Raw genomic sequence first — 17029 nt, forward strand, 5'->3', positions numbered from 1 at the left:
GCAATACGTCTCGGAGATGTCTGCTGTCTGACGTCATAAAGACATCTAGAAGATGTCTGTAAGATGATTATGATTTAGGATGGATGTAAAGCTGCTATTTCTAAGATGATTAGCAGATGTTTTTACAAAGCAGATTTTCAGATCTTTAGCAGACATATTGCAGACGTTCAGATGTCTCCGAGACATATTGCAGATGAGCAAACTATGTATTGCAGATGTAAATGTAGACGTCAAATAGACATAAGACAGATGGATTGTGCTTTCTGGGTAGTAATATTACATAACAGTATAATAAGCTGACCCTTGTTGTCTGAATTTGGGATTTCATTTTCTGAGTAACCTAACCAGCATTTAGGCTACAATAATATTTAAAATGATGTGCTATATAGTTATACAGTAAATAATGTACAATCTAGTGTTTTTATTTCTTAAAAAGCTTAGACAGAATTGGCTTCACTTTATCCTGTTAAAGATCATGTTTTCTTGCATTGAACTGCACAGACTAAGCTAGCACACGTAGTAGGTCTGTAAGACGTCTGCTTAACATCTTAGAAAGAGCAGTTTTAAATCCCTTTTCAAATCGTCTAACAGCAGACTTCTCCGAGACATATTGCATATAAGCAAACTATGTATTGCAGATGTCTTGCAGATGTAAATGCAGACGTCTGCCAGGTGTGCTATCAGAGTATCCATGATGGTCACATGATCTCACATAAGAGTACTTTGAAAAGTACCCTTAAAATATTTTGCTTTTGCTAAGGATTTAAATGCTTTTAAATGCGTTGTTTTGGTGCCATTTTTTTTAGTTTCGAGAAGTTAAAGAGTCACTAAACAAACTGCATAGATGGATTCAAGGAGGAGCATGTGCAAGTGTCAAAGTGTGACGACGTATATGAATCTAAACGCTTAGGCCTTTATCAAAGATTTCTGAGGTGATGAGACGTGTCCATGCTGCTCCTGTTACAAAAGTTTTTATTGGCATGTACGACCAAATGAAGTTTTGAAAATATATTGCAAACACATTAGTTAACAATCATCGAGTATCATAAAGCACATAGGCTAATAAAGACACACTTGAAATCTGATTTAAAAAAATCTTTATGTGGCAACAAATAATTCCACATTATATCATTTACATGGTAACAGCTGTCACCACAGAAGTTACTGAGTGCTTTTATTTACAAGAGAAAGTGACTAAAAACAATAATAAATGTTACATTTTCATATTCTTTCCTTTTTATTCCTACCCATAGGGTAATAGGTCCACAGTACATTTGAGTGCATTCGAAAAACACACAAACCTAGGTTAAAATTTTGTCGGTTTCTAAATTATACAAAACAGGATATACAGTTCAAACACAGATACACAATGCAGAGGGACACAATGTTACATAGCTACAGAAAAGATCTCTAACGTTCTCCCGCAGTGTGTGTAACAAAGAGCTCAAGCGGAAGTTTCTGAGTTGTATAAAGCTGGGGTAATTATGACAAATCTGATCTTCATATACAGTACGCATGCAACACATTATTGGCCATTTCCTAACGTCTACATTCTGGCTTCCATCCAAAGGGTGTGCTAGGATCAAACATTAAGGCATTTCTTCCTGGTTGAGAATTTGTTTACGCTATAGAGAAATAGCAAACTTTGAGATGACGTTAACAAGGACTCAAAAGGGGTACGCCATCTGACGTCAAACACCCAACCTTCGTCAGATGCGTGTTTGTCTCAGTATGAAACAAGGACGGTGATCAAAGTGTGTGCGCAGTGACTAAGAGAGACGTTAAATATGCTCTTTAGGGAGATAAATGAGAAATAAAATGGGTGAAGGCACAATTGGAATACTGCCGTTTTGCACTCTCACAATGATTGCGCTTCAAAGAGTTTCATTGGCAGCTTTCACTGTAAACACTGATCACATCACTAAAACAAACCTCGGGAGACACAATCTCATTCCAACACAGATACATTCTCTGTAATCATGTTAAATACGAGTCGCCATTGGTCTGTCCATCCAGCTTTCTACATGCACACGTCTGTCGACGTACTCCAGTAGTCCTGGACGATACACGGGGAGGGCAGAAATCATTTTGCCCACCCTGTCGTGGCCTCCCCGTTTATGTAGGCAAATCCTGGAAAATGTTGTGCATGTTCATATTCAGAGTTGCTACGTGGGGCAAGAGGCGAGTATATGTCTCCAGTGGAGCCGTAGCGGGACGTGTGGACAGCAGGGCTGGAGTAACAGCTGTTGGCGGAGGGCACATCTGGCCAGCGTGGGGTCACCGGGGATGAGTGTAAGAGTGGAGAGCTGCTCATCAAACAGGACTCCATTCGTGACATCTGACTGTTGAGTGGGTACTGTAAAACACACAGAAAACCAACATTTAACAAATGATGCGCATAATGAGTCATCCAAGTAATTTTAAGTAAGAACAAAAGTATTAGTGATGTCTGCCTTAGCACCACTATCTATAGATGACACAATTCAGAGTCATTCATTCACCTTTAAGTGAGAGATAACTTTAAAGTAAACCTTGTAAAGGAAACAAAATATATTTGTTGCTATGGGTTACAGATAAAAAAAGATCATGTCAGTTCAAGAGACATGTCTACATTAAACGTTCTGTTCTTTCTCGGAAGTCAACATAATCTTCATTTGTCTCCTCTGCGTTTGCTTCTTCGGATTTGAACAAAGCGCAGACATTGTATCCATTTTAAGTTGACGGAAAATAAGTGGAAGTTAAAATCTATAACCGCTCTACAAATAGAAACCATCCACAGTCAGGGCCTTTATGAAGGGTTGTGGCACGGAAAAGAAAGTCAGGCGGGGTCAGAGACCCAGATGTGTCGTTTGGTGACCTCTTGATCGCGCAGAGAAAAGAGACCATTGAATAACAATATTTTAATACACGCTTTCCGTCTTCGGTTACTGGTTGAGCAGTTGGTGAAGAGAGGAGAGAAAGCTGGTGGGGGAAGGAGGAGGTCTGGGTTCTAGCCAGCCCATCTTTCAGTGTTTGCATCCGCTGCAGTGTGAAGGGGAATTCAACACTGCTTCAGAAGCTCTGAGGTCCAGCTGATCTCCCATTACAAAGGCAGGCTGGTCGGAGAGCTCTTGACAGGAAATTACCATCACACCCACTTTGACTTTCAATACGAGTGACACGGGCCCCCACCTCTCCATCCACAACCACAATCAAACTGTTTTATTTTACTGTTCACCCGGTTTCTGTCACCACCACGATAAAGACTATTCAACATTCAACCCCTCTCTTTCCAAAGTAAAACTGCATAAAAAACCTATAGTCGACAACTCACAATCTGAGTAATTAGACTGATCAAGATTTACAGACCAAAGCCAACATTGAACTTTTTTGCAAACTTTCCTTTTCTAGTTAATTATTGTTGCAAAACACCTGCATTGACAAATTAGTTCATTCTTGCAAAGCTGGATAACATTTTAAAATGAAAGGGGTCATGTGGTGCAGATATGTGTTTTTCTGTGTCTTTGGTGTGTTATACGTTGCCCATGCATGTATAAGACACGTAAAATTGCAAAAATTTAAGTATCGGAAAAAAAGATGCATTCTATCTAAAAGCGAATGCTCACCCAGACCTGCCTGAAACGCCTCGTGTTACCACACCCTCACAAATGTACGTCATTTCGTGGCATGACTTGACTAAGACCGCCCAAATATATACGCAAGTAAGGTGGGCGTACCTGTCAGTAAAATTCCCTTGGAACCTGGTGTTCCAAATATGGTAAGGGGCGTACATTTCCGTCACACGCTTGCAATATTTGAACAATCACTACGCACTGGTTAACTGGCCAATCATAGCACACCTGGCTTTTCAGATTGTTGTCTATGTATATTGTACATGTTCATATCTTGTTGCTTGTCTTGTACCTAAGAGTTTCACAAGAATTTCACCATCAGTACACTTGTGTACATTATGTGTGACAATAAAAAGATTAGATTACATTTTTGGATTTGACTCCCTTAAGATATCTAGAAGATATCCGAGGTTTTACAAAGCAAATTGACTAAGCTGTCACTTCTTTATTTAGAAGTGAATACACTTCAAATACATATGCTAAATGACCAGTATTTCCGAGCCTATTATCCCTTTGTGTGTAAAGTTAAGAACACATTATCCATCCATAGACATCTGTGGATAACAAATACCAACACATTTCACATGCTAATGGCTGTAATGCATTAACCACCATTCACATTCATACACTCAGTTACCCTCAGCATTCTTTCCTTAGTTTCAAACCTTGTGCATGACACAGGGACAGAATACACTTCCACTATAAATACTGCAGAATACACACTTATTAACTTCAGCTGGTGTGCTTGATTATAAACTGTGTATTGTGAAATCTGTAATATAAAAAAGTATGATAAATCGATTTTATTTTGTAATCCACTGCTTTGATGGTATGATAAAAAGTGACATTTTACCAATTTGGTAAAACATCCCAATTTAAGAACCAGCACTGTAACCACATTGTGCTTGGTTAGCATTCCAATAGCTCAATTGGTAGAGCAAGTGCCTGCAAAACCAAGGTCAGGGGTTCAATTCTGGAAGATGGATGCACTGATAAAACATGCTGAATTCAATGTAAGTCTCTTTTGACAAAAGCAAATGTAGTGTGTCGAGTAGGAGGTGCCTGACCTGTGCAGAGGTACGGTACGAAGAATAGTGCAGAGGGGTGGGCAGCCCAGGCTCGTGGCTCAGACTTGAATATTGACTCTGGAGGGCGTGATGTTGGTTAGCGTAGCTGCTGTAATTATAGCTGCCAGTATACCTGAAGACGAGAGTAGGTTAAATCTTTCCAAACGTTTGAAAACTTAAAATGACTAGTCTCCACCCAAACAGATGATTAAATGAAATACGTGATTTGTTTGCTCACCCGTGCTCATCTCTATGTGGGTAAACCGGCATCCGGTGGGCAGGGGAGGGGGTGTGTACATGGGGTCCGCCTCGCATACAGGAAAGCTGGGATCCAGTCTCAGATGGGCTGCCACCTGAAGTTGTCACTGTGTATGTAAGGGACCAGGTATATGACTGAACAGCTCCTGGCACATACACAGACATAAATATACAGAGAAACGTGTTTGGGCTGTTAGTTTTTGCCCATTCGGTGAAATATTAATCAATTAACCATGGGAACAGTGCTGATGGAAGTGTTGACCGTAAGCTCAATGATGGCAATCACTAATCAGTTTGGGGTCTGTTGTACATCATTTACCTGCTGTAGCAGGAACGCCCGGATACTCCGGAGACTGTGCTGAATTGGGGGAACCTGCTGCAGGTACTCCCGCAGAATGAACGGATTTGGCGGGAGAGCAGGGTTCAGGTGATGTGGATGTGGGAGTGGAGCCCATCAGCATCAGCTCCTCCCCGGTATCTGCTGTAGAAATCCAAAACAAAGAGCAGAAAGTTCACAAATCTCTGTCGAATATTTGTAAGTAATTATTTCTCCTGGCCTTTGCGGTATGTGAGTGCAAGGAAGCCACAATATAACATAGAAAATGTATCTTACCTGGTGCACCCTCCCCTTTCATAGCTCCCATAAGCTCATTGGCTCTTTCTTGGCAGTGCAGAGACTCAAGCAGGTACAGAACATAGTCATCAAACATGAGATGAATCAAATGAAATGAGCCTGTAAATACAAACAACCCGATGTACTTTAAAGTGTAATGGCCCGAATAGCTCGACATTGAATGCATTTCAATTCAAGCTCTTCGAGCTTCAGGTGGACAAATATGACTTTGTAACATTATTGGCACAATATTAACATCTTTAATATACTCAACTTAGACATGTTTAGTCGATAAACAGAGGTAAAAACCATTTAACCAGTTATTCAAAATAGTAAGAACTCACTAGAAGCATCCACAAACAAGCAGGCTTAAACTCTAGAGAGTCACTGAAGCATATGATGCTTTGAGAACATGCCCTGAATGAGAGCAGAGAGGAAGAATTCATAAGGAACATGGCACAATCCTCGCATTGTGTTAGCAACTCCAGCCGCTATGTGCATAATAAACATTGCGGCTATTCAGCGGACTGGGCGCAATACTGCCTGGTCATAAAATGGGTAGAAGGGGAAAGACTTGGTGGGGGTTACCCTTTGTTAATTAGCTGTTTTGTACAGAGTGTTGCATTATCAAAACATTGCGACCAGCTGTGCCTTTGATATTCACAGACAGAGCTGATAGGGAGGGGGCCTTTACCTCTTTTATCGCCCTTTTTTCTGTTACTTTGCCATAGATGGCTAGGTGGTGTATGCCAAGAGTAAGCCAAGCTGACATCTTAGATAAAGGTTAACACAAATGTTGTGGACAGACAAACTTTTACTATGGCTTTGAAACAAGTCAAATAAAAGTAGATCACTTTTTGTCATACATGCAATGCCATATTCAACATCATGGACAGGATGATCACAAGACTTTGCAGTTTAGATTGACTCACCGAAGCTGGGTGCGCTATGCAATGTCATGTCGCGGATTACCCTGGTCCCAAAACACGACCACATGAGCAGGAACTGCTGTGCTAACCTCTTCAGACATCCGGGTCTCTTCCCCGCCACCTAAAGGGAACATTACCATGAGAAAAGCCCAGGGGAAGGCACAGGGGCCTTAACCTTTGGGTTCATAGTGGGGCCTAGCCCCCAAGAACGAAAAACATGTCAACAAGTCAACTATTTGATTTGCCCCTAGGGAAACACCCTCCCATTGAACTATTGTCTGGTAGGTAGTGAAAGTTTCTATGGCAACCAGATTTACAAGCCTATATTTGGACTATAATGGGCGCAAGAGAGGCCATGAAGACATCATTAAGTTGGGGAATTGCATAACGAACGGTCTTAAGTACGTTGTGACGGCATTTACAGTCGCAGAGCTGGACACCTGCAGACTTAGTTTGGTTGGAAGGACTCACAAATAATGCTTGACAAGGCTGGATTTTATGACCAAGTATGTAAAGGTCATGACAGAGAATATTTTAATGTCAAAATCACACTTAAAGCTTGTCTACATCTTGAAGCAAGCTATCTAATTGAAATGATAAGTTTCATATTGCTTTTAACATTACATCAGCGTGTGTAAACAACTATGTATGTTTGTGTTAAACTAACCCTCACGACGCATCTCTCCACCATAGAGTCCAACCACTCAATGTAGGCCTCAATAGGAGACTGATCTTCCAGGAGCCGGTCGAATTCTTGATATACTTTGATAGAATAGGAAGAAACCAAAAACAGACAGAGAGATCAACTAAATGTTTTCTGAGTTGGGCAATAGTTAAAAGTTTTAAAGTAAAAAATATATATTTGAAGAAGAAACGTAGAGAAAGTCAGAATCCTCTTTTGAGGTTGACATGACAGAATCTTTGAACTTTGACCTGATCAGTCATGTGAGGGGTTGATGTTGAAATGAATTTGAAATGCTCCTCGGGGTGTCAGACTGTGAGGGTTAACCTCTCAGTGTCTGTGGTTAAAGCTCGACTCTCATGGTCGTGGGAATGATTCAGCGCCGGCTGACAGCTACTGTGTGAGATCTGATTGGTGCAAAACACCAACCAGCGGGTCTTTCACCACAGCGCCGCATGACAGATCGCAGCAATAACAAAACACGAGTACATTACACAGATTCTGAAACTAGAGAAATAATTCTCGATCAGTCTACCAAACTGATCAGAGGGAGAAAGAACTTTGCCAGGCCTTTGTGAGAAAATACTGAAGATAAGACAGATACTTACATTGGATGATAAGTCTTCTCTGGTCTTCTCTGGAGTCTTCCATTGTATAAAGTGTCTGTTTAGTGATACTATTCAGATCTACATTTCTCCAGTCCTCCAGCATTTGAAAGGTGATGTCTGCACTGTGGATCACCGTTCGAGAGGCCTGCAAGAACAAACATGTCTAGTTATAGATTACTGTAGCCTGTGACCAGTCGTTTAAAATCGTGAAATCTTAAAAACATGTCATACCTGACAGAGATGGTTTAATGATGTTTGTCGCTTAAGTATTTGTGAAAATCGTCTTGACACTGAGGACAGAAATAAAATTTGTGTTTAAAAACAGTCAGTAATGTTTGCAAAAGTATTTTATCTATTGGCACCTACATTCAAACTTTATGTTGCGCAAGTTCTCTGGCAGATCGTGAAGTGCCACCTTAAGCCACTCGTCCAGCTGTTTGGCAAACTTCCTGATCACCTGAGTGAGGCTTTATGATCAAAATATACAACAAGAATATACTATAAAACATCCCATAAATAAACACAGCATTCTGTTTCAATTGACACTGTAAAGACAGTTTTTGTCTTGTGTGAATAAGATTTGAATGATGCATTATTGAGAGAAAGGCTATTTACTCTGACTCAAAAGTTAAATATCTCATAGATGTGTGGCATCACTGTTACATTCTTTACATTCACATTGTTAATTAACGTTCAGTGAGTAGCTGGTCAATAGCAAGTATTAATTGATATATAGACAAAATGTGAATTTGACAAGAGAGACAATAGCTCCCCAGAGGCAACAGGTTTGTTATGTTGTTAGATGTGAAACACAAACAAGAAATAAATAAACAACACAAATAAAATATGTGAAATATGACATGTTTCTATGTAGTCTAAAATCACACACCTTTTAGGTAACACAAACAAAATTGTACACTATTATATTCAGATATACATTATTATAAAATTGATTTAATGGGTTCCGAACATACTGTATATAGGCCAATGTTGACATATTGTGTGCTCCTGTATCTGAACTGAGCATAAAATTAGCAGAAAGCAGGTTCATATCCCATGGAAAATACGAACGGTTAATGTCAATTATAAGTTATAAAAGCATCCTGAATTTAACAAATCGAAGAGAGCGATAGGCCCACATAAAAACAACTTTCCTTTTGATGATTCAACATTCAAAATTCACAAAGCAAGTTATGAATTTGTCAAGACTAATATGTGGAAATGGTCTCACCTGTCAGGCAGAGCCTGTAGGACCGTGGGCATGAGAACCCCTGAGATGGCCTTGTACAATATGGAGTCACATACACCCACTATGTTCACCACAATGGAAGAGCCCAAGACGGGCAACATGTGAGGTGGCATGCCCTGCCAAAAGTGAAGCAGGAAGCTCTGGACCTGTGCAGGTACACAGACAAGAACATAAATAAATGTTTTGGTAACAATATGATTTCATTCTCCAAACGGTGCAGTTATAGTTCACCCAAAAATGAATATTATGTCATGAATTACTCACTCTCAAGTTGTTCCAAACCTGTATACATTTATTTGCATAGTTGAACACATACAAAATATTTTTGGAAGAATGCTTGTGACCAAACAGTTCTGTGTTCATCAGAACAAGGAAATTTATTCAGATTTGGAACAACTTTAAGGCGAGTGAACCACAACAGAATTGCTATTTTTGAGGGAAATATCCCTTTACTGCCATCACCAAAAGAAGAAGCCTCATAATGCAGGCCTTTTAAAAAAAAGAGTGTTAGTCAAAAATTGTCTTACCTCATCAAAGTTAGCTCGTATGACTGTATCTAATATCCTCTGGCAGTGAGTTCTGTACATCATTATGAATGTTGCGACCTTGTACAGAAAAAATACTTGATTAAAATGGGTTTTATAACAATTTTCCACCCAGAATAATTTACAAAACCTCCCGGCATTAAAAGATGTCATACCAAATTCATTCCTGACTCACGGTTAAGCATTGAAATAAAGCTAAAACACTATGAAAGAAGATAAAAATACCAAACAACAAAAAAAGCCTTCACAAACAATGCCTATTGCAAGTCCCGGCCAAACCAGTGTATATAAAGAGGCTTTAAAGATCAGACCTCACAAACCATTTAAAATTACAGGCGCCTTTTTAGAGCGAGACAGCAAGTGCCCATCCTTTGTCCGACGCGAGATCTTATTATCTACACGAAAGATTAAGAGTTCGCTAGGAACCAACACATAAATCCTCCAGGTCCTCATCTAAATCCAGACCCAGGGAAGGTCCGCCAGACACATGAAAGCATCCAGAGGGGAGGGGGTGGATGGAGTCAGATAGAAGTAGAGGTTAGCGGTTAGTTATAGTGATCTGTTTACCTTCTCTTCTGGCAGACTGGCGGGCAGATTTAGGTCTTTGACATTTGGAAATTCTGGCAGAAGAGTGCCCAGTTTGGAGCGTGGTGAATATGCCACTGTCTGCTTGGTGACCTCTTTCTTGCCCGTCTCGTTCACCCATGCAGCACCCTTTTTGGAGTACATCACATCGTAGTACTGGGAACTTTCTTTCACAGCGATGCCATAATAGTGATACCTAATAGGGAAGAATTAGTGGCAGGATTCATTGAGTTTGTGTTTTGTATAAATCACTTCTGAAACCTTGTCCAAATTTGCTGTCTTTCAGGAAATGGAAAAAAACATGGAAACTTTTCAATGATTGCATACTGTGTAGCCAAAGTTGACTTTTTAATACTTTTTATTGGTTAGATATGTGCAAACCTAGTGACAAGCATAAAGGGTGACTAAAAATAATGATTTATGGCAAAAAAATAATAATAATATGGAGATACAAGGCTTCAGAAGTTCAGCAGCGATATGCAGCGATATGAGGTAGATAACATTTACATATGGTGTGACTTTTTATGCCTTTTAAACATCCTTATAATTTACCAAACTTTCATTAACTTCTTTATTTAATTTAATTTAATTTAATTTTAAAGCTTGACATTAGAGATAAAGATAAAAAATGTGCCTGCAGATTACTTTCTTTACGATTCTAAAATTGGTTTTACTTCAATAAAACGGATCAGTTAGGCCGGAAATGTAACCAAGGGAAAGCGTCCAGTAAGTAAGAACTCCTTAGATACTGCTGCAAAAGCATTTCAGGTGGAAGCTTAAAACTGGACAAAGGACATATACAGTGAAAATGCTTTGAATTATATTATTTTCAGTCCAAAATATGGACGATAAAAAAAGAGTACAAAATGTTCGACTTGTAGTGTAAAACAACAGCATTAAAATAATAAAAGAACTTACTTTGACTGGCCTCTGGTTCCTAGTCTTCGTGTGGTTAATTGAGGGAACTGTTGTCTTATTATCTGTTTGGATCAGGAAGATGTCAGAATTTCGGTCAGAACTCTTTGGCCGCATCTCTCGTCACCTAATCACATCACCAGTATGCTGTTATCTGATCTAACTGTGACAAAACTATCTTCTCAATCATCTCGTCAGATTCATAACATGTCCGACCACATTTCTTTTCCCCAATCTTTTTTTCCCTCTCTCTCTCTTTCTCTCTGCTTTTTGTACACGAGCTCCTTGGTCCGGCTCCCAGTACAGAAACTTTGCAAACAGTGAAGCTCTCTATTGTGTAGGATGAAAAAAGAGGCCAAGCTGTGAAGTTTCTGTCAGGCTTGGCTTGATAAATGAGCAGACAGGGAGGCAGGTCCAGCTCTCTCTCTTTTTTTGTCCTGAATCAATGAAGCCTTCCTAAAGGACACCCCACGCTGCTCCTGCCACTGATCTTACATTCCGCAACATCTCACCCTTCCAAATTTCCTTTAATTACACATTAATCCAGGCCCCCTCTCTTTTTCAATATCCTCCGACAGGACCCGGGGGAGAAGGATAAGGGTGTCGGAGGGTGGCTATATGAGTAGGTGGATTGAGGGGTTGTGGGAACAAGGGTGAACATGTTCATTGTTTATATTGTCCAGCTATGAGTTTGCAGAAGAGGTGTAAGTAAAGACCACTGACTGTGGCTCTTCGTAATACCCCGAATTATGTCATACTTTTTTTCAACAGATGTTCTCCTTCCCTTTTCACGTGTGTATGATTTTGATTGAAGATTTTCTCAAAATATTCTTAATAATGTGTTTCAGGTATAAATGGTGTAATATTGAATACCTTTCCGAAGCTAGCGGCGTTGACGGGCTGAGAATCATGCTTTTCACAAAAATCCAAATAGTGCATGTACAGTGCACTGCGAGGAATACAGACACCCTCTGCAATCTCATAATTCTCCTCCAACCTGTTGGAAAACACAGTAAGATTACTGAACATAAGTGTCTGGTTGTTAATATTAGACACTCTTCAGCCTGAAAGAGAGAAGGGCTTAAGTACGGGTTTTAAATTTATATTACACCCATATTTCTCAAATTGGGCAGTTTCCCTGGAATGACTTCCAAGAGATGGATCCAAAAAGTGCTTCAGAATTGTTCTTCTACTTATTAGTTGGTGTGTGTGTGTGTGTGTGTGTGTGTATAATGTATTTTTCAACTTACTGAATTGCTCACTTAATTTATTTATTTAAAAATAAATCAATAACATGTGCTGGATTGTGGATAGCTCCCAGGTCAGATAAAATTATTAAAATTTCATTACAGTTGTCTGTTGTCTCGATATGGTTATGAACTAATTTATGTAGATCAGATTTGCTCGCTAATATTTAACATTTAGTACAATATTGAAGTTATTCTGTATAGCAATGTCAACATATTCCCTATCATTTATCCTTTATTAGAAGATTTAAAAAAAACTATTTCATTTTTTAAATTTATCACAATATACAATTTCACATCTGACAAATGAAGTAATATATCAGATTGGGATATCAATCATACTTTTACAAACACGGGTTGTGTATTAATTACTTATCACATTTTTTCAAGATGCAATGATCACGGAAACTACACACAAAATCTCAAAAATGTTTTTTCTACAAAGGCTTCAGCCTTTTACTTTTATTGAATGTCTCAAACCGTAATTTAAATATCTACCATCCGCAATATAAAAAAAATTATATATTATTATTCATCTATGTACTAAAAACATGGAGTAACCTCACTCCCCTGTGAGTCTTTATTAGAGAAAAAAACGTGTGAAATTGATTGAACATTTTACTTACCATTGTAGCGTTGCAGGTGTTGAATGTGGTTTAGATGCTCGATTATTTTCCTTCTCCTCATCTTTCAAAGAAAGAACAAACAACCATCCATCAGGAACAGGTAGTCTATGTTACGTCTTACACAAATAAATGTTAGGCTATAAAATGATTTTTTTTAATAAAGTCCATTTGTTGTTAGTGGTAACTGAGAAATGGTATTGCTGATGACACATTTCCCATTAATAAAAATATTATTTATTTCTCGGTTTAATTCATTAATGAATACACATTAGACTCACTTTCGTCGTTGGACATATTTTCAATAGACGTGTGGCTGGAAAAGCGCTTGCTCTCGCTTTCGTTCAGACATCTTTCAATCCAGCTCTCTGTAAAAAGGAAAAGTTTCTTTGTAATATTGCTGTTCGGTATGTTCCATGATTCGCAACCTGCAAATGGCAAGCAACAGGTGCATGCATGCCTTGTGGTTTAACTATAGCCTAGCCCATTCTTATTTTATATATTTATTTTACATTTTCTTGTTTGACATTTAGGCAATGCTGAGAACAATTTTCACGTTTCAAAAATTCTCGTCCATGGGCTTAATCTCGAAAATCCGTTCTGCGTCTGGAAATAAAACATAAAAAACGTGGCTGTAGGCTACGAACCTGCATGCCCATAGAGTTGAGGGACATAATAATAACAGGGGCAATTCAATTACAATCGATTGTAAGGATCTTAGGGCAGCTGGGAATCTATTTGAAATGTTTTCAGCAGAACTGCAGGAATCCCGCATTGTTCCCCAAACGAATTACAGGCGCGCGCACGCTCATTTGATTCAGCGCGCTCCTCCGTGCCGGTGTCGTCATAATAGAGCCTTTTGAGCGCCATTCTTATTTCTGCTGTTTAAGTAAAGACGACTGATGTCCTAACATCACAAGACAGAAACACTTATAATATGATTCAATTCGAAGTCATGTCAATCCTGTTTCACCACACGGGCCATGACAACCATCACCATAGGACCGGTTGTCAAGGCCGTGAGTGGCAGGATAGGCCAATGCATCAGCTAATGGCCATGGTTAAAGTTGTGGGAAGTTTAAGACAACTTTTATTTGTCCAGACTACTCGGAACCGTACATTGTTTTTGACAGTGGATGAGAAATGTAGGGATGCAAAATCGCGCTTGCTAAATGAGCTCAAATCTATATGCTTTAATTAATTCTTTTACATTTTGGACCAACATTAGGCTTTAAATAAATGTATAAAAGTGGTCAGAATAAATTTGTCATCAAGTTTAGGAAAGTTACATAAGGAATATAGTTTTGATTCTGGTAAAGGTAAATGTCTATTAATAACAGCAATAAATGTAAATCACGGTCTATTTATTTTTTCTGAGAGTATTTGTTTGTTAGCAGAGAGTTAGGCTATATTGTTGTTACCATGTAGTAAAGCCTATTTATAATTTTTAATAATTATATTTTCATCATAACCTTACAGCTTTTGTTACTTATGAATATAATGATGATGAAAATGATGCTGCTGCTTCTCTTTTCGGTGATCGAAGTTTTTTTTTGTTAATCCGACATGGACAATTTTGACTCATATTCAAATCACTTCAGATTTCAGTCTGTAATTGAATCATTTGCTCCATGAACAGTTTAAGTAGTTCTCTAAATAATTGGATTAAATCCAATCTAATGGCGAGACGGATCTGTGATCATTTGTCTTCAAGAATTAACAATCAGACAGAAATAGTATCGAAAAAGCATTAATGAAGTATTAAAAGGTAACCTACAATTTTAAAGTTATGCGGGACGTTTTAGCTAAGAGATAAAAAGTAAAATATATATTAGCCTACTGATATAAAAGAAACAACATTTTATTTTCTGTTTTCAACAATCGAAACGAATATAAATTAAATATCTTAACAGAGACTAAATACAGTTTCGCTCCGTTTAGATTTACATGCAGCAGGTGCACGCGCGAAATGGCCTAAACGACGCAACTTTTTTTACTAAAAAGAAAAATCTCTTAGCCCGGATGACAAACTTATGAAGTAAGCGTAGCTCAGCCTAAATTTGAGTCCAGGATGCCAATCCATAAAAACACAGTCCACTTTACATAGCTCCAAAATAGTGTAAAACTGAACAGCAGCCTATGCTCAGCAGAGCATCCTGAGCAATAGAAAAAAGCCCAAAAGCATGCCAACTTATCTGGTGGTGCATCAGATTCAAGGCAGAGTTTTCTATACTCTACAGGTTAAATAACTTTTTCTGATGTCAATCTCAGGTCATAGAATCCCAAGGCCCCGTTTTGCGTTCCAAAAGAGCCCAGTTCCCAAGCATCCCAATGTCACGGTGGTGGAGCAGAAAACCAACCTGTGGAATCCATGTCAGGTTCTTCCAGCAGCCCACAATGCATCCTCTTCCCATGCACGTTCCAGGGGCTCCTCTGAGAAAATGGCTCCGTGCTGGACTCCCCCTCCTCAGCTCCCTCCGTCTCTCCGAGAGAACTGGCCGTCGCAGAGATGCATAAGATGTGAGGTCCGTGGAGAGGGTGGCGGCGGTGGAGGTGGGGGTTCTAGGAGTGGGTGGGTGGATGGGGTGGGGGGTCAGAGACTCCAGCGATCCAGCGGGGGAAAAGCCAGAGCCGTCAAAATGTTTGCTGATGTTTCATGGGAAAGGGGCTGATTTTATAGGAGCCCTGATGGGGGATATGTCATTGATAGGCTCGGCAGGCTGATGAATGGCTTCGAGTCAGATGGGGATGTGGCAAGGCTCACTGGAAATCTTTTGTGAGGCTGTTTTGAATAAGAAAAGCTCCCTTCCCAGAAAAAAAGAGGCTTAGATCTACGCAATCCCAGCACTGTGGCCTCCCCGTCTCCCATTATAGCATTTAATACGTTTTCATACCCCCTCCTCACATACGCACTCGGCCCCCACCACCTAGTTTTAATGTTCTCCGTCCAAGGGCCACTTTTGGGCCCATTGCGGAACTTTTTTGATGTCTGTGTCATCCCCAATCAGTCTGGAAACGAGAGTGTGAAAGTTTCCCTAATTAACATCTGAGCAACTGACAAAAAAAACCTCTCGCATGCACACATTCAGCATCATATCCAGCACAATCTGACCTCACCTTACTTTCCGGTCACCAAATGTCAAAAAACTTGATAGGTCATCGGCAGTGATGCTGAAAAGAGAAAGTTTGGCCGAAGAGTCAAAGAGGAGCGTGGTGAACCCACCCTCACTTCTCTCTCTTCTTGAGGCAACCTTATTTTAGTGTGCTGGGAGGAGAGCACAGCCACAAAAGGGGGAAGTAAAAGTGTAGAGCCCGAGGCAGGGAGGCTCTGATGGAGTGCCTACAAACTGCAGAAGGGAAAGCTGTGATTAGAATATGAATGGAACCACGGGGGAAAGAGGGAGAGATGGAGCAGGAGAAAGGCGGATTATGGTGGAACTGCTCCCCACTTGCTGGATGGCAGAGGAAGATTCTCTCCTCCACTTATTAACTGCGCAGGCGTAAGGTTGGCATCGGGACTTTATTTACGACGCTATTTATTTAAGTTTAGAGTTTGACTACCCACATTGGCCCCCAAAAGCATTTAGGCACTTAAATTAAGCCGAACTGAAAAAAGCAATTTGTTGTAATAGATAACTAAATATAAAAACTTTATTTTAAAAAGCACATTTCTAAAAAAGTTGAAAATGTGGTTTTAAATTATGAATTGTTTAAAAAAAACTGAAGATAAAACTAATTACAACTATTTTGACACTCTACAGTTGCTTAACTTTATAATGATCTATGTAGCAGGAAAGCCAAAAATACTTTGCAATAAATTTGTTACAAGTTATTGCAAAAAACTGGAAGACTAAAATTATTATTATTCTAATAACAAAACTATGCTCCGTTTCACAGACAAGGCTCAAGACTAGTAGACTAAAATAAGCTGTCTTTACTGAAAATAAATTGCCCCGAAATATCTTAAAACATGTCATTGGCATTGTTTTGTCTCAAGATGCACACCAGTAATGTTTTATAATAAAATGCATTAGATTAAGCGACTTAAATATCCCAATTTAACTGAGACATAGTCCTGGGGCCGGTTTTACAAAAGT

At 39.3% G+C, this 17029-nt stretch overlaps 1 protein-coding gene across 2 annotated transcripts; it reads right to left on the minus strand.

Annotated features, from left to right (window-relative positions):
- Nucleotides 1–1080: 1080 nt before the first annotated feature.
- rfx4 (regulatory factor X, 4) lies at nt 1081–15639 on the minus strand. 2 transcript variants are annotated; one of them, XM_056766912.1, is made up of 18 exons: nt 15293–15639; nt 13214–13300; nt 12936–12996; nt 11936–12059; nt 11066–11127; nt 10130–10343; nt 9545–9622; nt 9000–9163; nt 8135–8235; nt 8000–8058; nt 7769–7913; nt 7146–7240; nt 6482–6599; nt 5550–5669; nt 5256–5417; nt 4917–5043; nt 4679–4811; nt 1081–2356 (listed from the first exon to the last, which is right to left on the minus strand). In XM_056766912.1, exons 1-18 carry the CDS (start codon nt 15333–15335, stop codon nt 2084–2086), a joined length of 2166 nt encoding a protein of 721 aa, XP_056622890.1. In that variant the 5' UTR covers nt 15336–15639; the 3' UTR covers nt 1081–2083. The 2 variants fall into 2 exon arrangements, with proteins under 2 accessions (XP_056622890.1, XP_056622889.1); XM_056766911.1 differs by having other exon boundaries at nt 4917–5082.
- Nucleotides 15640–17029: the final 1390 nt, after the last annotated feature.

The sequence above is a fragment of the Triplophysa dalaica genome, chromosome 14 (genome assembly GCF_015846415.1).
Source record: "Triplophysa dalaica isolate WHDGS20190420 chromosome 14, ASM1584641v1, whole genome shotgun sequence".
Taxonomy (NCBI): Eukaryota; Metazoa; Chordata; class Actinopteri; order Cypriniformes; family Nemacheilidae; genus Triplophysa; species Triplophysa dalaica.